This window comes from Batrachochytrium dendrobatidis, assembly GCF_000203795.2.
Source record: "Batrachochytrium dendrobatidis JAM81 unplaced genomic scaffold BATDEscaffold_17, whole genome shotgun sequence".
In the NCBI taxonomy this organism is placed as follows: domain Eukaryota; kingdom Fungi; phylum Chytridiomycota; class Chytridiomycetes; order Rhizophydiales; genus Batrachochytrium; species Batrachochytrium dendrobatidis.
Genome location: NW_006281115.1, coordinates 309466 through 334278, shown reverse-complemented (window position 1 = coordinate 334278; position 24813 = coordinate 309466). Strand labels below are relative to the sequence as shown.

General features: G+C 38.3%; 10 protein-coding genes across 10 annotated transcripts; 5 read left to right on the top strand and 5 right to left on the bottom strand.

Moving 5' to 3' along the window:
• Nucleotides 1–62: 62 nt before the first annotated feature.
• BATDEDRAFT_92476 (uncharacterized protein) lies at nt 63–1796 on the bottom strand (the record flags this gene model as incomplete). The annotated part of the gene is made up of 1 exon (XM_006682626.1): nt 63–1796. The coding sequence occupies one exon, from the start codon at nt 1794–1796 to the stop codon at nt 63–65; it is 1734 nt and encodes a 577-aa protein (XP_006682689.1).
• A 1641-nt stretch (nt 1797–3437) lies between these two features.
• BATDEDRAFT_14698 (uncharacterized protein) lies at nt 3438–4766 on the top strand (the record flags this gene model as incomplete). The annotated part of the gene is made up of 5 exons (XM_006682505.1): nt 3438–3540; nt 3845–4065; nt 4138–4188; nt 4250–4415; nt 4447–4766. 5 exons carry the CDS (start codon nt 3438–3440, stop codon nt 4764–4766), a joined length of 861 nt encoding a protein of 286 aa, XP_006682568.1.
• A 207-nt stretch (nt 4767–4973) lies between these two features.
• Nucleotides 4974–5588, bottom strand: BATDEDRAFT_92475 (uncharacterized protein; the record flags this gene model as incomplete). The annotated part of the gene is made up of 4 exons (XM_006682625.1): nt 4974–5149; nt 5208–5272; nt 5369–5459; nt 5564–5588. The coding sequence occupies 4 exons, from the start codon at nt 5586–5588 to the stop codon at nt 4974–4976; spliced, it is 357 nt and encodes a 118-aa protein (XP_006682688.1).
• A 186-nt stretch (nt 5589–5774) lies between these two features.
• BATDEDRAFT_28272 (uncharacterized protein) lies at nt 5775–7407 on the top strand (the record flags this gene model as incomplete). Its single annotated transcript, XM_006682547.1, has 5 exons — nt 5775–5790; nt 5865–5917; nt 6464–6530; nt 7050–7139; nt 7232–7407. 5 exons carry the CDS (start codon nt 5775–5777, stop codon nt 7405–7407), a joined length of 402 nt encoding a protein of 133 aa, XP_006682610.1.
• A 674-nt stretch (nt 7408–8081) lies between these two features.
• On the top strand, nt 8082–10422 carry BATDEDRAFT_33807 (uncharacterized protein). The gene is made up of 11 exons (XM_006682587.1): nt 8082–8173; nt 8325–8528; nt 8598–8753; nt 8823–8923; nt 8984–9056; nt 9132–9263; nt 9343–9533; nt 9631–9679; nt 9741–9946; nt 10017–10098; nt 10172–10422. The coding sequence occupies exons 1-11, from the start codon at nt 8087–8089 to the stop codon at nt 10403–10405; spliced, it is 1515 nt and encodes a 504-aa protein (XP_006682650.1). The 5' UTR covers nt 8082–8086; the 3' UTR covers nt 10406–10422.
• Nucleotides 10423–10649: 227 nt separating this feature from the next.
• On the top strand, nt 10650–12483 carry BATDEDRAFT_36206 (uncharacterized protein; the record flags this gene model as incomplete). The annotated part of the gene is made up of 8 exons (XM_006682595.1): nt 10650–10770; nt 10983–11068; nt 11156–11195; nt 11288–11417; nt 11508–11658; nt 11741–11822; nt 11890–12128; nt 12201–12483. 8 exons carry the CDS (start codon nt 10650–10652, stop codon nt 12444–12446), a joined length of 1095 nt encoding a protein of 364 aa, XP_006682658.1. The 3' UTR covers nt 12447–12483.
• A 207-nt stretch (nt 12484–12690) lies between these two features.
• BATDEDRAFT_28269 (uncharacterized protein) lies at nt 12691–14734 on the bottom strand (the record flags this gene model as incomplete). Its single annotated transcript, XM_006682546.1, has 2 exons — nt 12691–14527; nt 14637–14734. 2 exons carry the CDS (start codon nt 14732–14734, stop codon nt 12691–12693), a joined length of 1935 nt encoding a protein of 644 aa, XP_006682609.1.
• Nucleotides 14735–15931: 1197 nt separating this feature from the next.
• On the bottom strand, nt 15932–16656 carry BATDEDRAFT_92473 (uncharacterized protein; the record flags this gene model as incomplete). The annotated part of the gene is made up of 3 exons (XM_006682624.1): nt 15932–16164; nt 16249–16318; nt 16402–16656. The coding sequence occupies 3 exons, from the start codon at nt 16654–16656 to the stop codon at nt 15932–15934; spliced, it is 558 nt and encodes a 185-aa protein (XP_006682687.1).
• Nucleotides 16657–17088: 432 nt separating this feature from the next.
• On the bottom strand, nt 17089–18694 carry BATDEDRAFT_18033 (uncharacterized protein). Its single transcript, XM_006682508.1, has 6 exons — nt 18527–18694; nt 18356–18415; nt 17946–18154; nt 17566–17872; nt 17385–17495; nt 17089–17293 (listed from the first exon to the last, which is right to left on the bottom strand). Exons 1-6 carry the CDS (start codon nt 18665–18667, stop codon nt 17189–17191), a joined length of 933 nt encoding a protein of 310 aa, XP_006682571.1. The 5' UTR covers nt 18668–18694; the 3' UTR covers nt 17089–17188.
• Nucleotides 18695–20532: 1838 nt separating this feature from the next.
• BATDEDRAFT_14605 (uncharacterized protein) lies at nt 20533–24177 on the top strand (the record flags this gene model as incomplete). The annotated part of the gene is made up of 3 exons (XM_006682495.1): nt 20533–21482; nt 21543–22798; nt 22874–24177. The coding sequence occupies 3 exons, from the start codon at nt 20533–20535 to the stop codon at nt 24175–24177; spliced, it is 3510 nt and encodes a 1169-aa protein (XP_006682558.1).
• Nucleotides 24178–24813: the final 636 nt, after the last annotated feature.

Below are 24813 nucleotides of genomic sequence, written 5' to 3'. Positions count from 1 at the left end.
AATACAGCAGTGAATAGCTGAAGTAACGTAAACTCGTCGATTTATAGTAATCAACTGTTTTACTACAGAACTCCCCAAAGATTGCAAACTGTTTTGGCTGGTCTTTCATCAATTCCAATCAAATAGTTGCCAATATAATCGTACTGCGAATTAACCGTTGCGCCAGGAAGAATATCTTCCAGTTTTGGTCGAATTATAATGTCAGATGCGATGCCAACATCTTCAACCGGCTTTCCTTTATGATCGCCACTACGGACAAGTGCTCGATGACCTACAGTCATTTTGTTGTAAAATGTATCCTTGGTATGAGATGTCAACTCACGTGTGAATGGCATTGGTTTAAAGTCTGTCGGATCATAAAAAATAAGCTCTGGATCTAAACTCCAAACGGCTGCACCAGCGCCAGCTGTTGTGACATCTTCACCAAACACTGTTCCAAGTTTAAACGACTGCACAGTTCCTGTCATGATTTCACATGCAGAAGCGCAGTCACCACTGGTAAATACACCCATTGGTTTAGTATAAACCTGATCGTAAGTGATGGATGTCTTTAAATCTGTAAGATCGTGCAATACCGAATACTTGCTTTTGGGTGGTGTTTTGGACCAAGCATTACGAGACGATCTCGAATCTATGGGTGGATGTACAAACATATTGTATGTGACCTTGCTCATAAGATACTTCACTTTAAATGGCTCAAGCTTGCTCTTGAATAGCTGTGGAATGTCATTTGCAAAACGCATACTTCCACCATCACCTTCACGAACATCGATCAAAACAGAATTGGTGTCTTTGAGTACTGTGGTCAATAGTCTTTCCACTTCACGAATTGCTTTAAGAACATCTCGTGTGTTTGTTGTGCGGGATGTGCACCTGAACGATGTCAGTTTGATTATTCCCATGTTTTGGTCGTCAGGTCTCCAAATTGCCCAAGATAGTTCGAGTATACTCGTTTCATGAAATGTAATCTGTAAACCACGTTTTGACAATCGTCCTGTATCTTGATCTTTACTGTTTTGACTCCGCTTTCGAATACGGCGAGCAGCGACCAATGGTTTGGTAGATTGTGAACTTGTGGTACGATCATCGACTGTTTTGATTGACAATGCATGACTATTGGCTTTTACAGCAACTGTATTTTGTAAATGTATATCAAGATTCACACCTGTCAGCTGTGTGTAAAGTTTACTAGAGTATTCCCAACAGGTATGTCGATATGCAGACATGTACGGTACATTGACTTCGTATATGATGTCGCCACGAGATTTAAATTTAAGCTTGATAAAGTCTTCATCAGGAAGTTGGGTAAGAGCCGCATGTCTGGAAGTCAAGTATCTTAATGCTAAACGCTGACTATGAGACTCGGTGGATCCACCAATGGCATTTTGATGCTTTTTTTTCCATTTGTAAAAAGTGAGGTCGTTAATGCTAAGAAGTCGATCTCCAACATCGATTCGATTATAGGCGGTATTACGTAGTAAGTCAGATATTTCACTATTGACGGGTTTACTGACGACGATTGTTGGGTTTTTGATCATATTGCCTGGACCATCAATGAACTGAAAAGAAATTCCCGTGGTAACGAAAAAACAACTATACGGACCAGCTAATGTCATGGCAGTATGTCCGTCGCGAGCTCGAGCAAATGCATCCAGTAACCCAAGCTGGAGCTGTTCATCAGTAAGGGTTCCGATATTGTTTCGGATATGCTCGAGAGCAGGAAACGGATTTGCTTGTTGGCCATGATGCTTTATTTTTGATTCAAGATTGACCCATGCCTGGACATGTTGAATCATTGGAGTTCGATTGTAATGTGTTGGTCAGTTAATAATATGCTGCAATATATTGTATTGGTTATGGTATCAGATTGTGATGGAAATGACAACTTGCCTTGAATATATTTTCGGCATTTGACACTAGAACATTTCGCTGTTCAAGAGTATATGGAAAAAAGGTAAACAATCCAGCATCGCGATAAAAGTTGATGGGTCTATACTCGGACCATTTAGTTTTAATAGCAGCAGGTGATGTTGATGTTGCATCAGGTTGTGCTGTAAGAGTTTGAGCATTGATGCAAGATATTGCAGCTAAAACTGTTACCAAAAAAAGAACCATGAGGCAGTATGCAATGTAAAGTATGATCAGTCAGTTTGTATAACTCGCAATCGATGATGCAGCTGGTATTATATTGATGAAAGGTTATTGTATAAAGCATGCATTTTTGATTCTCAATATATTTATAGTTGTCTTCCAGTTTATCCTCCCTTTCATCCAAACTATTTTCAATCGTGCTTCAACTTGGTTCACCCTATTCTAGTATCACGTCACAAGCACCTGATACTGTTTCCGCAGTACTGCACTGACTTGTGCCGAAATAAATAGATACACAAACTACCCAGACTTGGCAACTGTCCCTTAACAATGATTGTTTGTAACCATATAGTTTTAACGACTTGGTGATAGTCTGTTGTAGGTAGCGTGAATACAGCTGTCTACGTAAAATGCAACACTAAACTGCCGAAATACATGATAAACAGCCAGTTTCATAAAGTGATGATTCGCACCAATCTTGATAGACACCATTGTGCCTTTTTTAAACCCTTTTTCGAAGCTCATTGGCTTTTTTCCGTGCTTATTTTCATAAAAACCGAGCGAATATTCAATGCAGCGTTCGTATTCCTATTCAAATGCATTCCGCATCTTTCACGTCTTTTCAATCTCCATCTTTCCTTTTTTTCCGAACCAAACATGACATAGTATGTCTGGCATGAAAATAACGGTGCACTACTGAAATGTGCAATCTTTGTTTTCTTGAATTGGAACGTATCTGATATTAGGATACAACAGCACTTGTTCAATGTCATGGTTGTGCCAGATATTCGTTGATGTGTGTGAAACCAACGTTTCCAGTAACAGGACTATCCGGACATGGCTTGTGTAGTGCAAGTACCATTTCTTTGACTTGTGTTCAATTTTCCGAGTCTTCTTGCAATCCGTTGACTTTCAAGACTTTGTAAACGAACATATTGTTCTAGACAACATTTCGTTATACAAAGCAACCGTCTGATTGAACATCGTTATGAACCGTTCAACAAACGGCGCGCAGATTACAACTACACTACACAGCTCTATATTATCCGTTCTTGAACCCTGCAGAAAATGACTCGAGTGTAATAAACAATTGGTTCGTTTGCGAGCCATTTCAGACACTAAAGAACTGAAAATGGATACTCGAGTCGATTTGTGTAGAAAAACAACGAATAGTCAATCATTGTTTATTCTGAAATCATCACTGCAGGATAAATGCAAGTGTTTTATTCTGCATGAATACAGCTTTAAAGGTGTTGAGCCAGAGCATTGACACCATGACAAGACTGAAAGATTCAACAAAAACCCATTTTGAAATTCATACAATTTCCACCAGATCATCAACATAAATGGCATCAGTAAATAGACAAAAGAATCCAACTGTTCATCTTGCAGCAGGTGGAGTGTCTGGTCTAGTTTCATGCGTCTTGCTTCAACCACTTGATTTAGTATGTGTTTTACCAATTCAATCACAAGAACTGGTTCAGGATGATCAATGTGTAATTGCACAATCTAACCTTTGTTCATGCTATTGAATCTGGATTACAATTAGATGAAAACAGTAAGAACAATACAAGACTGTTCAAGCCGGCTGTTTAAATGTAAAAATGTATATTACGTTGCAATGTTTTCAACTAACATTCGATCAATCTTTCAAACTTGTTACGTTCATATGGATATTGTTTTTACGCCCAGCGACTCCAACAAAGTATGCAGGCAAGACGGCTTCTTATGTCTACACTTACTGCAACCCAAGTTCGATCTCTTGCAAACATTACACTTTTTACTACTCTCAACGATGTTGTAAAAAAAGATGGTGTAAGCGGGTTATGGCGAGGAACTCTACCCACCATACTACGTAATGTGCCAGGCAGCGCATTGTATTTCCTGTCTGTTCATAGTTTACGCAGTACAATGGAACGGTTGGGTGTGACAAAAAACACTTCAAATCTGATAGCTGGTGCTGCGTCTCGTGTTGTAAGCGTCCAAGACGTAATGTCCAGATGTTACAATCCTTGTTTAGCCTTAACGTTATTATTCACTGTTTAGGTGATTGGGTTTGCTGCAATGCCTATTACTGTAGTCAAGATCAGATACGAAGTGAGATGATCATGACTTGTTGACAAGAGTTTGAAATATTGGATTTTAACACTCAATGTAGAGTAATTTATACACATACAAGAGTCTGTGGAATTCAATGTCATCAATATGGAGGACGGAGGGTATTCCAGGATTTTTTCGAGGATTTGGAGCTACTATCCTTCGTGATGCTCCTTATGCGGGCATCTATGTCTTTTTTTATGAAAACTTCAAGCTAATACTGGGAGGTGTGTGGTTGTATTTTAAATCCAAGCCAAGATCTAATCTCACTCGAATATATGCTTGATACTTTTCTACTTGTAGGAGCAATCAATTCTCCAGTAGCAATTAATCTAGGAGCGGGTATGCTGAGTGGCTTCTCAGCAACTCTGCTCACTCAGCCGTTTGACATGATGAAAACACGCATGCAACTCAAGCCTTTAGAGTATCCTTCACTCCTTCAAAGCTTTGCAAAGATCTCTGCAGCAGAAGGTATGACTGGGTTTTTTAGTGGTATTGTTCCTAGATTGATACGCAAATCACTAGGATCAGCTATTTCTTGGACACTGTATGAAGAAGTTGTAAGACAGTTGAGTTGACACCATCCAAACATTCAAATATTAATTAAACTCCGAGTCAAAAGCATCCATTTTTAGTAATGACCATCTTTATAGTATAAGCATACACCTGACAATAACTAGGAATATATTTTGCATCAACTGATCCGATTAACGTATAATCTATTAGATGATAAACAAGATCGAGTTGCTGCAAGAATCACACTGATTGAACCTTTTTGAATGGCTTTATTCGACGCCATACTTCCGTTTCATACTCTCAATCTCGGCTTCCTTTTCATTCAAATCTCGCTTTTTGTTTGTCTTTGTGGATGAAAAGTATAATACCACAAGATATCTTCCTTGCAAATTGAACCCACTTAGATGATCACAAGCAGCTTTGGCATCAAAAATATCATCGTAGACTAAAATAACAATGATTAGTGTTTAAACTACATTGAAAACCATAGAAGCTAGACTTACTGACAAATGCAGTTCCTCTAGTATCCTGTGCATTGCCCATGCGAATTTGCCTAATTGATCCATATCTAATTGCACAGGTTGAAAAGATGCAAGATTACTCAAGTGTCAGCATTCCAAGTAGATCTAACCCTATCCAAGACTCGTACAAAGCAGCGACATACTTTCCAAAAAGATCATACATGTCTTCAGTTGTGATCTTGTAAGGTAAATTTCGAATAAACAATATCCGGTTGACTTCTGGGGGCAAACGAACTATAGCATGAATGATTGAATATAAAAGAGTTAGTCAAGATATAACATCAAGTTGATTCATGTTAACAAGGAATTGAAGTTGATGCGGTATAAGTTGCTGTTACCGTTTGCCCTTGCTTTTGCTGACATGGCCATCTTAACTGCACAAATATGTATTGACTATAAAAACAAAGGCAGCAATCAGTTGGCTTCACTAGAATTTGCTATCAAGTCAAGTTGAAAGTAACAGCAAGAAATCAATGGATTGAATTTGATCGCATTCGCTCTCTTGTCGCTAGAACAACTTGTTGCTCAATTCAAACCTTGACATCAAAAATGGACTTTATTCAAAGTAAGTGCATGTCCTTGATTTGAATGGATTCAACTCTGTAAATTCACAAAAGTGAATCGGATTATTTTCAATAGAACAGCCACTGGTTGAGCGACTGGCAGAGGACATTCTAAGTGAAAAACACTTGGTAAGCAACAGTATAATCTTGCAGTCTTATTCATGTATTGATCTTGAAATGGACAATCATTACATTATGTATTTTTGATATAAACTGGTTGCTTAGTAAAACAGCAATTACCATGTAATACAAACTATAATTTTGAATTGAAATCATCCATTTTTGGCAGTCATACATTATACAATGACTGAATTCATGTATTACAGTCCATATATTGTGTTTGGTTATTGTCCAGTCTGTATGACTCTGCTTTGTTGTGCTAGACTTGAATACACTCGCGTTCTAGTCCAACAGAACAATGATTGCATGTCTTGGGAATGCAGCATTGTTTTGATTCCAATTACCACGAGAAAACCAGTCAATTTTGATGAGTTTATATGACATGGTATTGAGTGAATGTGGTGTGAATGGCGATTGCATGAGACTGTGTTTATTATGCATTGATACTCTTGGTTCATTCTACACGAATGCAGCTGTAAATACCAGTTGATTGAATGATTCATCTCAAATACATCGACTCTCATCTATATTATTTGAAATGTAATTCTTGATTAGAGAATAGAATATGATCGACGACGACAGGAGCTGCAGCAGGCACTGGGATTTTTTCGACAGGGAAATGGTAGTCTATCAATTGATGACGTTCAAACTACAACTGTATTCATCTAAAATGGAGCATTTTTGTATTGATCTTGTAATTACTGTCCTTTTCTCTGGGATAGATGATGATTGAATTTGCTGCGCTTTCCTACTAGAAATTGACTTTAATTGACACCTTCAGTTTTTGCTCAAAACACAACATCCATTGTATGATTTGCACAAAATCAAATTATAGTTTTGAACTGAGATTGTCTTTCTCCACTTTTGGTATTACCATACACTGTGGATCACCGAGCTCATGTATTGCAATTCAGATATTGAATTTGATTATTTTCAAGTCTGTACAAACTCCTGTACTTTAAATATCAGATCCATTTGCGTTTTAGTTTAAATGAGCAAACATTGCACGTTTCAGTAGTGTCCAGTAAATGTGGTGGAAGCTGGTACCATCATTAAGGCTGGCTGTCTATTTTGGGTTTCATTTTACGCAAATATGGCTGCAATACAATATTGGCACTGTACTAATTTGACATTTGTTTAGCGCTAGCAAAAGAGAAAAAAACGTGGATGTACTCTGGTGGCTTGTTTGTAAAGTTCTCTAGAGAAGATGCCCATAAGATGCTTAAAGAAGGTAAACTTGGCCCTGACTAGATCTGTATCTTGACGAGTAGGTGTGACAAAAATAACATTCAAACACTAACAGAGTATATGATTTGGATATAGATTTAGTAAAAATCAATTCAGAAATTGACAAATGCAACGATAATATTAGGAAATGGACAATTGAGTTGGAACAAGCTGAACGAGGAGCAGCTAGTGCACGACTTCAAGGACTAGAGCTAAAGGGAATATCTCGATCTGAAATGGAATCACTATCACAGTTTAGTAGACGATCTTGATCCAAGAACCAACCCAATGCTTGTCAAGCTATACTATTCATTGCAATTTACAGCTGCATTCGTGTAGAATGAACCAAGAATATCAATGCATAATAAACACAGTCTCATGCAATCGCCATTCACACCACATTCACTCAATACCATGTCATATAAACTCATCAAAATTGACTGGTTTTCTCGTGGTAATTGGAATCAAAACAATGCTGCATTCCCAAGACATGCAATCATTGTTCTGTTGGACTAGAACGCGAGTGTATTCAAGTCTAGCACAACAAAGCAGAGTCATACAGACTGGACAATAACCAAACACAATATATGGACTGTAATACATGAATTCAGTCATTGTATAATGTATGACTGCCAAAAATGGATGATTTCAATTCAAAATTATAGTTTGTATTACATGGTAATTGCTGTTTTACTAAGCAACCAGTTTATATCAAAAAAAACATAATGTAATGATTGTCCATTTCAAGATCAATACATGAATAAGACTGCAAGATTATATTTAGTGACAGAATTAGAAAGTAGAACAGCTACTGTAATGTAGAGATCTGACATATTGAATGTCATGGTGATTATTAGTAGATTCAAACTGGATGGAGGGAATACAGAATCCATAACAATCCGATATCCAGCCAGGCATGAACTTGTCTTTTGATCCATCAGTTATACCAAGATGTTTGCTCCATTTAAAATCCCACTACCATTACTGACTGATTCCTACAAGGTTGCTCACAATCAGCTGTATCCTGATGCTGTCAAGGTATTGAATGTATCAGTGCTTCATTGCTGCCAGTTCATGTCATCTACTAGTATTCAAGTTTGTGTTGATAAGTCTATTAGCAATATACACTTGAATAATGGATTTATTTGTCATACGACAGTAGTGCTGATCTGCATGAATGTGATATTAGATGGTAGCATATGGAGAGTTTCGTGCAAGTTATAACAAGGACAAGACTGATTCTCGTATAGTGTTCTATGGGATGCGATATTTTATTGAAAACTATGTCGCTGTCAAATATACTGTGCAGGATGTGCAACAGGCTGAAGCATTTCTTTCTACCCACAACGCTGGTGCAACTCCATTTCCTTTTCCAAAGGACTTGTTTCTCAAGGTGTATTGGCATATGCGTTGTCTGCAATTAAACCCAAATGTCTAATTTCATAATGTTCTTTGCGGATAGTTTATTGAAGAGTATGATGGATACTTTCCTGTAAAGATCATTGCCATGCCAGAAGGTTCTGTCATTTATCCACATGTACCAGTTTACCAAATCACTGCTGAGCACAAGTATGCTCGATTGGTGACCTATTTGGAAACCCTGTTGACCATGGTTTGGGTATGTTGTCAAGTTTCCAGTTTTATACTATAAGCCAAGTATTTATGATGAGCACTCTTGATCTTGTAGTATCCATCCACCGTGGCTACTCTGTCAAGACGTTGTCGGGATATTATTGAAAAAAGTTATCAAGATACCGTCGATGCATCGGGCGATTGGTCACTTTCAAGGTAGGCATTATTGCTAATAGTCAAACTATAACATACTAATTTTAATGGCAATCATATTAGCCGTCTTCACGATTTTGGTTTCCGTGGATGTACAAGTGTTGAACAGTCTGTTATTGGTGGATGTGCTCATTTGGTTAGTAAATAGCCTAATTTTTATCAAACGTTGTAGCAAACATTACATCTTACCACTATTCAACTTTAACGTTAGCTCAATTTTGAAGGAACCGACACTATGAGTGCTGCTTGGTATGCTCAATTTCATTTGAACGACAGTATCCCAGTTGGATATTCGATTCCAGCCACTGAACATTCGATCATGACAGCCTTCCGCAACGAAAAGGTATATCATTGTGTTAGGTTGGATTGGATTGAGTGGTTCTGACATTTTCATGCTGTTTAATTTGTAATTGGTGTTTTAGCTTGCAATGCTGCACCTTCTTGATCAATTTGGAAGTGGTGTATGTGCATGTGTCATGGACTCTTATGACTACACCGCTGCACTTGAAAACATACTTCCGAGCATCGCTGCAGTAAAAACCGAAAAAGGTGGATTTTTGGTTTTGCGTCCAGATAGTGGCGATCCGGTTGAAGTTGTTCTTCAAGCTCTTCGGTAAATCATTATTCTTGGTACCCATACTGAAAAAAATGACTTGATTACGTCTGACTGTTTCTATGACAAACACTTGTACGATTGTGTGAGTGCTCAGTGCTGCTGACAGCGTGTTTGGTAGCGATATCAACTCCAAAGGATTCAAGGTATGTTTCGGTCTAAATATTACCTGTTTGTTTTTGTAGTGCTGACGGTTGATGCGGATAGGTTCTCAGAGGTGTAGGTGTGATTCAAGGAGATGGCATCAATATTTCCACCATCGCTCAGATTGCTGATGCAATCAAGGCTGCTGGATATTCAGGCCAGAACTGTGCCTATGGTATGGGCGGCGGTCTGCTTCAAAAACTAAATCGTGATACCATGTCCTTTGCCACAAAACTATCCAAAATTGTTTATGCCGATGGTACTGAGCGGTAAGTCATACAATGAATGAACCATCGAGCACATGAAATCTCTAATGACTTGTGCAACTTTGGTGTTTAGCGATGTAATGAAAATGCCCAAGACTGGAAGTGAAAAGATCAGTCTTCCTGGAGAGCTTAAAGTGATTCGAGATAGTGCTGGAGTAGGTGTTGGCAATTTGTTTTGATCGTATTGTCATGATCTTGGTCTGTTGATAGATGCTTGTGGCAATTTAGATTCCTTTGGTTTATCCCGTTGATTCAAAGCAGCCTGGACAAGATGAGATGGTTGTGGTGTACAACCATGGAAAAGCAACAGCACCTTGGGATTCATTTACTGCTGTTCGCAAACGTCTTTCTACTCAATGGGCTGCTGCACCGAAATTGGCAGACGTGATTTCCAAAGATCTAAAGGCCAAGATTGAGCAAGTTTGTGCCAACCAACAACAGGAAAACAAGCAAGTAAAATAAAGCAATCCTTTTATTATAAATGGCTTGTGTTGGCATAAAGATGCACGAGTATATCTACGTTTGTAGCAAGTCTCGTATCAATACAATTGAAAATAAGATATCACAGAATTTGGTCTAGTCATGTCACCAATCAGATGGACTAAACTCCGCTCAACAAGCAATTTAATAGCGCAACTGTATCATTAAACTCGCGTTTATCAAGCCATTTAGTTTAATAGCTTTCGAGTCTTTCCTTTAAACAGTAATGTCAAAAGCTGTTAAAGTGTCCAACAACCACTTTGATGAAGCGCTTGAAATGAGTGATACAGACGAGGTTGCAAACCCCACTTACCATCACCAACAAGACCGGTCTGGTATAGAACGAGGTGAGTCAATCTGGTCGTACTAGCTTATTATCATACACATATAGTATTGTAGTATTTGCTGCAATAAAATATTTGAATTGATTGAACTGTTTCTCAAGTTGAGCAGCGTATTGACCATCACTTGGTTATACCATGCAAAGCGTTGTGAATTATATCAACTTTGATAGTTGTTTGACCATTCATATCTGGTTTGTTGAATGGCTGGAGTATAGGTCATCCACGTGGAGATAGTCCACCTTCTGCCAAGCTTTCGGTCTCTGATTACGATGAGGGTGATAATGAAGAACACTTGACTCATGTATGCATCCAATTGCTTTTTCAAAAATAATGAGTTTTATAATTCGGGATGCTCTAAATCAACGCAATTTCATAAAATACTGATTAGCAAGCCGAGGACGAAGCATTTGAAGAAACAATGAAAAAAGGTAAACTTGATGTTAATGGTCTGCAATGGCAATGTTTTCGTGAAACCAAAGAGTAATGTTTTGCTTTGTGAATTGGGTTTAAATCACTCTAGTTGGACCATTGAATAGTGAGGCGACCAATATTAGAAAACACGGCTCAACAGATTTGAAGCATGCTCATGCACACAGCACCGAAACTGATGAAGATCATGACAATGAAGATGACCATCATGAAAGTTCTTTGTAAGTAATCCAAAAAATGGGGTTTATGTTTTGGACAAGTCCATTTCTGATGGCTCATATCATAGGATTACACAATGTATATCAAATTAGGTTTCAAGGTGAAACGCTCGGGAATGAAATCAAGCAACTTTTGGAGTATATTGAACGCTATTCCGTGCAAGAACAGGACTTGGATGTTGAGCTTAAATCGTTTATTCCAGATCTTATCCCTGCAATAGGAGATATTGATGCATTTATCAAAGTAAGAAAATCGCATAAATAGGAGTCATTGATTTATTTTGGCAAGGCTTTGAATACCAACAGCAGACTTGCAATTCATTTAGATTCCTCGTGTAGATCAAAAACCTGATATTCTTGGATTTGCTCTTTTGGATGAACCAGCAGCAGCACAGTCGGACCCATCAGGTAAGTAACTTGGTTTTTTGAGAAATTTGTCAAATCCACAATCCAACATTTTGAAATCAATGTCAAGTCTTGGATCTCCATCTTCGAGCCGTGAGCAAATCAGCCACAGTAGTCCCACAAGTGGTTCGATCACTAGAATCATCCGCCTTGTGTAAAGATCCTAAACTGATTGACGCATGGATTAAAAACATCAAGGATTTGCACGGCAAAAACCCGCCGCCTTCTGTAAACTACTCTCGTCGTATGCCTGATATCGAAGATTTGATGCAAGTATGGCCGCCTGCACTCGAATCCGCATTTGAATCGGTAAGTTTAACAACGCAATCTTGAATATAATGAATGGTCAACTCATTCCAACGTTATTTTGTTTTTGATTAGACACAACTGCTTCACGCATCGATTGATCTTCCCTTATCACAGTATGCTGCAGTTGTAGCCCTCATTCTTGATATTCCAACCCATCAACCATCACCAACAGACAAGCCTGATGCAAAACGACAACAAAACAGTCTCATCGAGTCTCTGCATGTTGTATTTACATTGTATTTAGAGTTTCAAAACTCGGTACATTTCAAGGCTATGGAGCGCGGAAGGAACAGTTTTACTGCTGCACCACTACCCTAACCTTGATCGAACATAAATAATAAACTGGTTTAAATAGAACATAATTTCTTCAAGATCCATTGTGGTATACGTGTCAACCCAGATATTGATCTCAACCTTTTTCAATAGTACTGTACAAACTCGTTGTGTTTATGCCAATCATCAACAAACCATAAGCTAAAGCGTTCAGATGATACACTTCAATTTGAATGATTGTTTCATAAAACTGACTGTTTATTATATATTTTGACTTTTTTTGTTGCATTTAGGTGAATAGGGTTGTAATGGGAGCGAATTTCTCGCAACTTATTTTTGTGCTTTGACATGGAGTAAATGTTGGTGAAATTGGAATATATGATGATGCAGTCGAGTTATCCGCATGAATCAAGGGTGTAGGATTGAGTGGAAATGAAAGTTGAGATGATGTAGAAAACAGTGTCAACGGATTAACCAACGTTATTGTTTCAAAATCGATTGGCATGGACTTGATGGGTGATTCTGGAAAGGCGATCATGGCCATAAGATCAGCTTGAATATGTGTTGATTCTTGTAAAGTCTTTGAAAAAATGCTGCTTGCATCATCAGCAATGCTATACATGCCATGATGATCGGTTTTGGGTTTGAAATCAGCAGAATGAGCAGACATATGATTCTGAGTAGTAAGATCGTGATGCATACGAGTTAAAGCTGTAGGGTTGGCAACAGAGTATAAATTTACGTTGGCATCCAATTCAAACGATGAGCATGATTTAGATAGGGAACTCATTGCAGTGGGTTCATCTGTCAAAAAGGTTAACGTGGAGTCGGTATTGTTTTCTGTCCATTGGAAATCAAGCATATCTTGAAAGGATGTGTATTCAAGTAGGCTGCCTTGATTAAGCGAGTCCATAAACATCAAATCGATGTTTGCGTGTTGGAGTTTAGGCGAGTTTTGAGGAGTAGATGAGGGAGTGCTTGATGGTGTATGAAGCATACCAGTAAAGGAATTGGCAAAGACGCGACTGTCTGATATGCACAAAGGTGCAGAAACAGCATTGGCAAAAGAATATTCAGACTCGGTACTGAATTCATAATCCATGGGAAATGAAAGAGTGGTATTTGCATTTATAAAGCTGGTGTTCTCAGAGTCGGTTTCAGAGCAGCCATTCAACACTGGAAAAGTCATCAATGACAGTGTTTTTTGAAGAGTAGTAGGAGACATGGGTGGAGTGATGGTAAGTCCATTCGTGGCATCCAAGTAAGAGTTGTTTGTTAGAATATGGGCACCTTTGTTTTTGTCGGTATTGTCTCGACTAATCGATCGGTATTGTTCAAACAAAGCCTGTTCACCTAATTGTTGGCGTAGATCTTGACCGAATGAAAACGACGAATGACAGCTCATGTTAGTGGTAGGTGAAGCAGGAGCAGATTTGGATCGCGGTCTTCCAGTAAGCTTCTTGGTGACCAAGTTTGCCAATTTGCGGTTTGTCTGATTACGCATCTCACCAACAGTACGAGCAGCAGCATTTTTAAGACCACGATATTTTGGCATCCAAACAAAATCTGGGTTTGCGTCGAAATACTCTTGATAATTGCGTAGTGATTGTTCCTTGTATGCATTGCGAACCGATTCTGGCTCTGCTTTCCACATGGCTGCAGCAATGGTAGCAATTTCAGGGTTAGAAACGACTCCATGATTTGCTCTGATTTCAGCTAGCTTGTTGCTTCGGTACTGGAAAAAAGAATTCATGGGCCGTTTTCCTTTGTTGACGGGAGGTGATTTTATAGCCGAGGCATTCTTGATGGCTTTAGCCTTGGAAAAGGTATCGATTTTGTGAGATTCAAATGTAGATTTGGAAGAAATTAGACTGGTAGGAGACGTGGGATTAGATTTGGAAATTTTGGAAGGCTTTTGTATAGGAAAAGCAGGATTTCCAAACTTATCGACAAGGTTTCCGGGAAGAATAACCATGCGGTAGCCTTGAGGAATGGTAACTAGTGTGGGATGATTGGATTCCATGTTGCCGAGTTTGTCAGTGAAGCACTCATTTGCATGGGGAACATTATGCGATTGCAGCCCTTTTGTCGATATCTGCAAAGTGGCCGGTTTGACAGACATGACTCTGAAAATATACACGAGTATCATTGGGTTAGTACGTGAATAATAATGTAAATCGACAAAATAAACATTGATGTGACAACAGTAAATTTTGGATCTGAAAAAAAGCTTACTTGGTTGAAGCAATCGGGTTTGATAAAGTGTCGGAATTGGTAGTCTTGTATGCATTATTTTTGAAAGAATCCACATTGGAAATAACAGTTTTGGACATTATAGAAAGGAAATATGTAGTGATTTATAGTGGTGGTGACTGAATGGTTCAGATGTAGATTGACTGTTATCAATGGTGGACGCAACGAGTCCTTTTAAATATTAACAAGACTATGTGCCCACAACCATGAAAGTTGATGAAAAATGGTTTCAAATGATTTAATTAAACCAAAGATATTCCTGACAGGTGTGCCGCAATGGTTTAAACAGCAGACTGATTGAATTTAGTCTTAATGAGTGCGCCACATACCAATGAATGAATCTCGATTCGATCGTTATGAGTGCTATGGGTCCTTGGTACTACAAGAATGGGCCACCGATCGTATTGAAAGAATCGGACCCATGCCGATCCAACTTGAAACAATTCGCGGTGTTGAGTTTGATTGGACCCAATAAAGTATGTTGTAGCTATTCACACTACATTATGGCTGTATAATAAACAAGAGATTCAATAGTTTCTAATCAGCAGCGTATTTACAGCCGTATTCATGCCAAAGAAACACTTGCATCCTGTCGTAACTTTTGTTTTGGAATAAACAATTGCTGAATGTTTGCTGTTTCTTATATTAGAATCAACTTTAATTGATGTTTTCAACTCATCACTCAGTACAATATTCATCATACAATCAAACTATGATTTTAAACTGACATTATCGTACATTGCACGATCACCAAGTTTAAACTCAGATTCATATATTGTAATCCAGATATTGAGTTGGATTGTTTTGATGTTGTCAAAAACACTTGTATTTTAAAATATCATTCGCATTTTAATCCAACAAACTAAAGATTACAAGTCTTGAAAATACAACTTGTTTTCATGCCAATCAGACAATATTGTAATGTTTGGATAAAAGGAAAGCCAAAGATTGAACAAACATCAAGATTATTTTTATGTATTGACACTTGGAATTGCATTTTACATGAATATGGCCAATTTGCCACGAAATCCAAGCATCTAATTTGCATACAGACTGCAATGAGTGGCAATTTTGAATTACTGTTTCATTACTGTATTTCCAGGTCGTGAATGTTGTCAATGAATCTAACCCAACCCAGCCAAGTATACTATTTTGAGATGACTGCACTACTTAGCATTCCATGGCTTTAAAAATAGTATGGTTGCATTAAACACGAAATATATTTAATCAAAATGGGATTTGAATATAAAAGTTGCACTGGGTTATAATGTCCATACTCATCTAGATACAGTTGTAGTTTCTGAAGTTGTCAAGGTTTTGGCATGATCACTTTCAGACTTTGCAGCCAAAGAGTGATGCTGAGTGTCTTGAATGGATACAGAGCCTGAAGCGGACGAGTCGATTGCTTCTCTAAGAAGCACATGTAATCTACGCTCAATCAATGGCAGTGTTTGCTCATACATTATTCCAAGACCCATACTCATGAATACTTGCATTTTGAATCTGCTTGCTAATGATTTCCAATTATCCCAAAGCATAATATTAGGTTTCTATTTCCACAAGTCATTCAAACATATATTCTAGAGTAGTCTACCTAGTCTCTTGGCAATATTTTCACTATGGCCTTCCAGAGTTGGACAAAGAAGCGTTGAAGAAATAGTTTGCTACAAGGTGAATCAAATAGCCAAGCCAGTATGAGTTGAGTATCAAATGCTAGTATATTATAGTAATGAAATAACATATTTACCGAGCCATGAAGCATGGCTACAGCCAGTTGCTCAAGCCTGCCTGTCTCAACAGCAGATTGTTGTTGATCTTGTGAATGGCTAGTAGAGTTGACAGCATCATCACCTTGACCAACCCAGATAAACAGTGAATCAGTCATAGTGATGATCTGGTAAGCAACAGGAGGAAGCTCAGAGTTTAGCTGTTCGCAGCATTGATGAACCTGAGCTAGTTTGAACTTTTCAAACATAGTATGATCAGCAGTAGTGATTGTCATGGTTTACAAGTTTGTCGAGTTGGTCAAAATTAGATTTGTCATGCCAAAGAAACACTTTCATTCTGTCGTGACTTTTGTTTTGGAATAAACAATTGCTGAATGTTTGCTGTTTCTTATATTAGAATCAACTTTAATTGATGTTTTCAACTCATCACTCAGTACAATATTCATCATACAATCAAACTATGATTTTAAACTGACATTATCGTACATTGCACGATCACCAAGTTTAAACTCAGATTCATATATTGTAATCCAGATATTGAGTTGGATTGTTTTGATGTTGTCAAAAACACTTGTATTTTAAAATATCATTCGCGTTCTAATCCAACAAACTAAAGATTACAAGTCTCGAAAATACAACTTGTTTTCATGCCAATCAGACAATATTGTAATGTTTAGTCAAGTTTTTGTAAAACCACTACAAAGACTCATGAAAAGTAAAGGGGTTCATGTTTATTTTGTTGGAATTTCAAAAACCCATTCACATGTAGATTGAATGCATAGATCAAGTATGTAAAGCATAAATTCATTAGCAATTCTTGATCAATCCATCAAAGTAAGGGATAAGCTGTTGGGCGACAGTAAAACTGAAAATAAGTTTTGGGCCAACAACTAGAATCTTTGGCGTAAGTCCCTATAGAAGTGTTATTTCAAGTTTGGATCAAAATAGGTTGGTGATTAGAATTTTTACAATTAAAAATCATATGAATAGGAATTGAGTTTACCTTGAAGAATGATCCAAAGCCTTCCTTCATTGCCATTTCTTTGACAATTGTCCATCCACCCTGTGCTTGCGAGGCAGTTTTTGCCTGGATACGGGTTTTGATAACATCCAACTATTATAATGAAAAAGGCAGCAATGGTTAGATGATAACACAATGGTGGATGATCAAATATTTGACTTACAGGTGCAGATATGGTGATAGAAGCCATGGCACCACTGATTGAAGCAACAAAGTTTTGTAAAAAGGTGGCCTTGTTGTAATCTTCGAGTTTAAACAAATACTCTTTAACAATGGCAGATCCACCAAAAAGAGCGAATGATCCAGGAGCATTTCGAGCAGCAGTCCATGTTGCTCCACGATATAAACCCCAGCCTTCCTGGCGAATAATCTGAACGACTGATTGGCCAGAGTAGCTTCCTGCATTGGTTTGCATTTTAATTTTGAGAGCATCCAATGGCAAAAGAACAATTTCACCAATACCAATCATGCTATATGATTGCAGCAATAAAAAGACCAGAGTAAGCCTTTGAAACAATTTAAATCAGCCCGTATAAAACATACCTTCCAGCAGTAGCATGAATAATTGTCTTGGCATGAGCATCTCCGAATGCAGACTGAAATGATTTTTTGTGGTTGTTGTTCAAGTATTCATTGACATATGGTTGACCACCGAATTTGTAGATACGCTGCATGATTTTGTATCCAGCAGCAAACCCAAGACCTGGAAACAAGGACAAGTATTTTTTAAAGGTTCCTTTTGATGCAGCATCCTAAACAATAGATGGAGTAGCACAAATGGTTGTATATTAGTGTCGGCAATGGCGATCGTTTTCAAAACGGATCAGAATTTCAGAATGTGTTTTAATGATTCATGGTTCAATATGCAATGATTGTTCATCATGACACTAAAGTTACACTGCAGATGAAAACAGCATCAATTGACAAAAGGAGTCGATAGTTTCTAAACAGACCTTGAAGATGACTTTGTTTAGCTCTGCCATACGCTCAGGAAAAGTGTGTTGACCAACAGCCTAGAGTAATTCAGTAAAAATTATGATCAGTTAGCCCATTGAAACATTATTATATTGTAAATTCATGCGAGTGATATCAAGTGTCAATAAGGGATCAAGACGATAACAAACCTTTGTTTGATTGTTCATGAGTCGTTTAGCAACTGTATCAATAGGATGAAATCCAAGAAGTTCAAGGATTCCAGAAGTTGCAGCACCCAAGAGTCTAGCAGTGCCAGATTCCTTGCTACTGGACGAGGCTGATGGACTCATTGAGATCTGATGTTTGCAAATCGAATTTGAAAAAGTTTTTACTAAATTTGATGAAAAAGTCGAATTTAAACTTTGAATAAAAACAGATTTGATGAATGACAAACCAATTCTAAACGACAATCGACACTTGAAGAATAAATTAAAAATTGGATTAAAAATTGAATTAAAAATTGAATTACAGAATAAACTCAAGAATAAAATGCTCTTCAATCAGTTTCAATTCATTGCTGCTCAACTAACTGAATTACATGACTCAACTGCTGTCTTGGTTTCTGATAATTGGATTACTGCCATGCAAGTCAATTACAAATATTAACTCATTTAAACTGTTCAATATTATCTTACTTGAATGTATGCTTGAATTAGATCATCCATCACTTCTCAACTGCATGTTATTGAGAAAATTGCTTCCATTCAGTTGGGAGACACACTCACAAAATTAAAGTCAAAATCTCGTGACTCGGATGAGATCAGAAACTGCTGTCTTCAACTGGCTTCTTTGCTAACACATGTCAACCAATGCAAGTGAATTCTATTCAAATATGTTAATTAGTCCTACTGCATAATCCTTTCAATCTTACTCATTTATACTTTAAAGTCTGTATCAGATCAGAAGAATATCACCAAAACAATCTCGAGGGCATAATCAAGAAGCATGAGTGCAAGACTCACTCCATCAACTTGGACGAACCTCAGACTCCTGGAAAATTTGGTATTCTAATCGCATAACCTTGATACTTTAATATACATATTAAGAATCCAATCTAGTATTTGTAGGAGTAAACTATCTCAAAACCCAACTACACAAACTTCAGACTCGGAAGGAATATCTTCAAGTAATTATTCAGCCTACAGACCATCCCATAATTGTTGAAACGCTTTTTACTAATTTTAAAAATCAACTGTTTTTAGAAGGAACTGGTGGAGGCCAGAAGGTACCCGGAGTTGTTTATGATTGTATTGGCGGAGTTTAGTCAACACGGCTAATTAAATTACATCAAATAGAATGGCAGACAAATGTCTTGTACGGCCAAATACTGGCTGAATTGAAGGATGTTGAAATGAATGAACATTGAGTGGAAATCAATGCAACCCCACAATTCATTATACTGTAATCGTTAAACTCATCACTTACGGGTCCAATAATGCATACATTTTATAAGCTAATTCAACCCTGTCAAGTGTGATACGTGGCAATCTCGCACCGAACCAATCAGAAATCGCCAACGTTACTGTTGAATTCTCTAGGATAGTTAAATGAGTATATAAAGCATTAATCCCAGCATAGCATCCTCAAAATAACTGCTCACTCAACATCACTATCCTCCAACCTTTGTTTCTGTGTAATGGGTTTTTTCAACCAATCCAAAGCTGCCTCTCCTCCCGAGGTACCTAAACCGATCCCTAAACTTCCGCAGATTAAACGAAATATTTTTTCGTTTATAACTTTGTCTTGGGTCACTCCAATTCTGCGTCTAGGAAGGATAACCCCGCTTCAAGAAAAGGTATTTTGGGTTACTTTTTCTTTGGTTTACCCCCAAATCAAGTATTAATACTTTGGTTTCATTTTAACCCCTATAGGATCTTCCCGAACTTAGCAACAATGACAAAACTGCTGCCACTGCTCGCCATCTTGCACCATTTTGGAAAAAACTCCGCTCTCATTATGCTGACCCAAAAAACGTACCACTGCCTAGTTTCGGTAAATCTATGGTTGCTGCCTTTTTCCTGCCATTGTAAGTATTCAATCAATTTTAGTCTCATCACCACTTGTTTCTAAACACTAACACGAATTCAATCTTTTCAGTCTATTGATTTTGTTCTTGACTGCAGTTCTTGTTTTTTTAAATATCGCTCGTCCTCTCATGATCCCTCAAATTCTCCGAGTGTTGCAACTTCAAAATGATCCTTCTGCTAGCACGGATGGTTTAATTCACACCAATCGATATGTCGTTACAATGACTTTGTTTTCAATGCAGCTTGTCTATGTACTTGTTATTTTTCTTATTCGATCGCTCCAAATTAACCTTAGCATCAAGATGAATTCTACGCTGGTGGATGCAATTTACTCGAAATCGCTCTATATTTCTACCAAATCTCGTCAAGAATTTTCTGAAGGAAAAATCAACACGCTTGCCACTGCGGATGCCGAAGCAATTGTTGGATTCCCCATCGGTCTGAACAATCTTTTGGCTGATGCTGTTCAAATTGGTCTTGCTCTCTACTATATTTCTCGTGTCTTTGGATATGCTACATGGGTTGCTGTTGGTGTTTATCTCGGCCTTACTCTCGGTCAATTGGTCGCTGCTCCATTTTTGGCTAATCAATTCAAAAACTACATGGCTGCAATGGACGATCGCACAAAAATCATTCGTGAGTTCTTGTACGGTATCAAGATCATCAAGTTCCAAGCCATTGAATCTATTTTCCTTAAAACCATTAATGCATCGCGCTTGAATCAGCTATCGGGTTTGAGCAAATTGACCACCATGCTTGTTTGGTTATTCAGCGCCATTATTATCCAGCAGAATCTTGTGCCTACCGCGTCAATCATGGTGTACGCTACGCTAGGATACCCTATCACTGCTGAGAATATTTTTGGTGGCTTGGCATTGTTTGATGCACTTTTAGGACCATCGGGGTCCATTGTCTCTCAATTTGCTTCAGTTTTGCAATTCGGGGTATCGTTCAAACGCGTCAGGTCTTTTATAATTGCTGAAGAAACTCGACCCAATGAGGAAACTGTTATTCTCCCCTCTAATCAAACTCCCAATGGTAGTGCGCTCGAATTTGTCAATGCTACATTCACTTGGGAGTCGGTCAAGGCGGATGACAAAAAAGTGGGTACCGAGTCAACAAAGAAAGTCAAGTTTAGTCCAGCTCTTTCAGAATCTCAAAAAGCTGCTCCGTTTTCACTCGAAAGGATAACTTTACGCATTCCTCATGGTGCTTGCGTTGCAGTTGTTGGATCTGTTGGAAGTGGCAAAAGTTCTTTTCTTTCTGCTCTTGTTGGTGGAATGCGCAAAACTAGTGGCAGCTCTACCATGTATGGCTCTGTCGCCTACTGTGCTCAGGAACCATGGATTCAAAGCGGTACCATTGAAGACAATATTCTTTTTGGAAACGATTCAGCTCGTTTAAATCTCCAAAAAGCCGTGTCTGCTTCCTGCCTTGAACACGATCTGGAACTGATGCCAAACGGTCTTGGCACTCGGATTGGCGAAAAAGGCATCAACTTGTCAGGCGGTCAAAAATCTCGCGTTGCTCTTGCTCGTGCTATTGCTCATGATGCTGATATTTACCTTCTCGATGATCCCATTGCTGCGCTTGATGCTCATGTTGGAAAAGATGTATTTGACAATGCTATTCGCGGCACACTTAGGAAGAAAACCGTTATCCTTGCCACCCATCAACTTCACCTACTCCCCAAAGTCGACATGATTGTTTTGCTAAAGAATGGTCGTATCTTAGAAAGCGGAACATTCAGGGAGCTGATGTCCAAGTCTAACAGCGGTCTTTCTGATCTCATGAAAAACTATCACGTTGACGATGCAGAGAAAAGCAACCTAGCTGTTAACACAGCTGATCCCAATGCCAGTACTATTGGAAGAACTGCAAAGTATCAAAATGAAAACGCTGTGGATGAGGATCGTCGGGTTGGGCGAGTCAGCAAAGCAACCCTTAGTTCTTACTTTGCTTCTTGCGGGAAAACCATAGTCGCATTTTGCTGTATGATGGTAGCTGTTGGATTGCTTTTGACTACTTTCTCTCGCATCTACCTTGCACTTTGGACAAATGACAAGCTTCATCTCTCGCAAAAAGATTATCGAAACTATTACGCGATCATTGGTGCTCTAGATGCTATAACGTTTTGCCTTGTATCCGGGTTTATTTTCTTTGCTACGTATAGAGCATCAGTGATTTTCCACAATCTGGCTCTCAATGGTTTGATGAAGGCGCCAATGAGTTTCTTTGATAGCCAGCCCGTTGGACGTATTCTTAACCGAATGACAGTTGATGTTCGCTCTCTTGATATGAATATGGCTATGCCTTTTATTAATATCAGTGGCAACTTGGTGACTTTTGTTTCAAGTATCATTATTGTAGCCTATTCTTCTAGCTATCTTTTACGTAAGTTTTGGCTTGTGATTCTTAATGTCAGCACGCTTTTACTAATCAGTGTTTGATTCTGATTATACAATTTAGTTCAATTTTCAGTCTTTTCCTATTATGCATATAGCATGTTTCAATACTTCACTACATCGTATCGTGAGCTCAAGCGACTGTCATCCATCATGAAATCACCACTGCTCTCGCATATTTCTGAATCATTAACTGGCGTAGATTCCATCAAGGCGTTTGGAATGCAGAAGCAGTTTATTGAGCAAGCCCGACTAAAAGTAGACATGTCAAATTCATCCACAATGATCATGTCCAGCGCGCAGTTCTGGCTTGGGTTCAGACTTGACATGCTCACTGTACTTGTGATTTTTGTTCTGCTGATACTTGCAGCTACCAATGTGTCCCATCCTTCCTCATTGGGTGTTGCATTGATTTCTGGATTATCAATTGGGGAATCATTGAATGCGCTTATGCAGCTGATTAGTCAAATTGAAGCATCGTTCAACTCTGTCGAGCGTCTCAACTACTATGCTCATGAGTTGCCCAAAGAAGCTGCGCGTTCGCTGCCCAACGATCCCAAAAATGGTACTTGGCCATCACACGGTGCTGTTTCTATCAATAGTCTTAAAGTTTCATATCCTAATCGTCCAGACTACCTTGTGATCAAGGATCTTTCCATAAACATTATCCCTGGAGAGAAAGTTGGTGTTGTTGGTCGTACTGGTTCTGGTAAATCCACGCTCATGTCTATTTTGTGTCGTATCATGGAGCCCAACCAAGGAATTATCGAAATAGATGGCATCAATATTGCTACTCTCGGACTAGATACTCTTCGATCCAACATACAGATTATTCCTCAAGAACCTATCTTGTTTAGGGGTACTATTCGATCCAATTTGAGCATGCAATCCAAGTACTCGGACAGTGAAATCTGGAAAGCGTTGGAAATGGTTGGTCTTAAAGAATACGTTTCGGCACTTGGTGAAAAGCTCGAAGATCCTATTCTTGAAAACGGTAACAATATGTCAGTCGGTCAACGTCAACTCATGTGTCTTTGCAAAGCGATTCTAGCCAAGCCAAAACTTCTGATCATGGATGAAGCCACTGCATCAGTTGATTCTGTGGCCGATTCTCGTATCCAAGACTCGATTGAAACGCTTTTCAAAGACACGACAGTATTAAGTATTGCACATCGGCTCAACACGATTGCTGCTTTTGATCGAGTGCTAGTGCTTGATGAAGGCGTTGCTGTAGAGTTTGATGCACCTCATGTTCTTCTTGGTCGTAAAGAGTCAGTGTTTAGCGATCTAGTGAGTGCTACTGGAGCTGTCAATGCTGCAATCATCAGACAGGTGGCATCTGAGCACTATTTTAATTATGACGAATAGTTTGCTGCAATGTATTATTAAACTGATAAACATTATTTTGTACTCAAATAAAGTTGATGAATTTTACAGTTGTATACATATATAATGGAGTATTAAATAAGTTGAAATACACAATCGGTCATGTTTTATGAGTGCCAATCTTACTAGATAATAATGTAGTTTTTGGAATCATTGTTTAGAAAATAGGTTTATGTACAAAAACCAACTCTTGTGAGTGACATATTGACAATGAAGATATCCAGGCTTTTGTTGACAATATCTGGACAGTAGACTCGATGTCTGGATTGTAATGAATGCATCTGATGATCGTACAATGTATGATTATGCAAGCAAATACAAAAGTACACATTTAAACACATTAGTTTGAAACTATAATTTATTATATGATGATCAGTGTGTTTGGAGATTAAACAAGAAAGTTGTCAAAACTTGTTAAACAATGACATGCAACATTCCCAAACACGCATATTATTCTAGACATTTCATTCCACAAAACAACTATTTGATTAGACATGTGCCATCAACCATTCAACAAACGACACGATGGTTGGAGTTACATATTGTTCATTCTTGAATCGTGTATAAAACTCGAGTACAATAAAAAATGGGTTTCTGCGTCAAGCAATTACAAACACT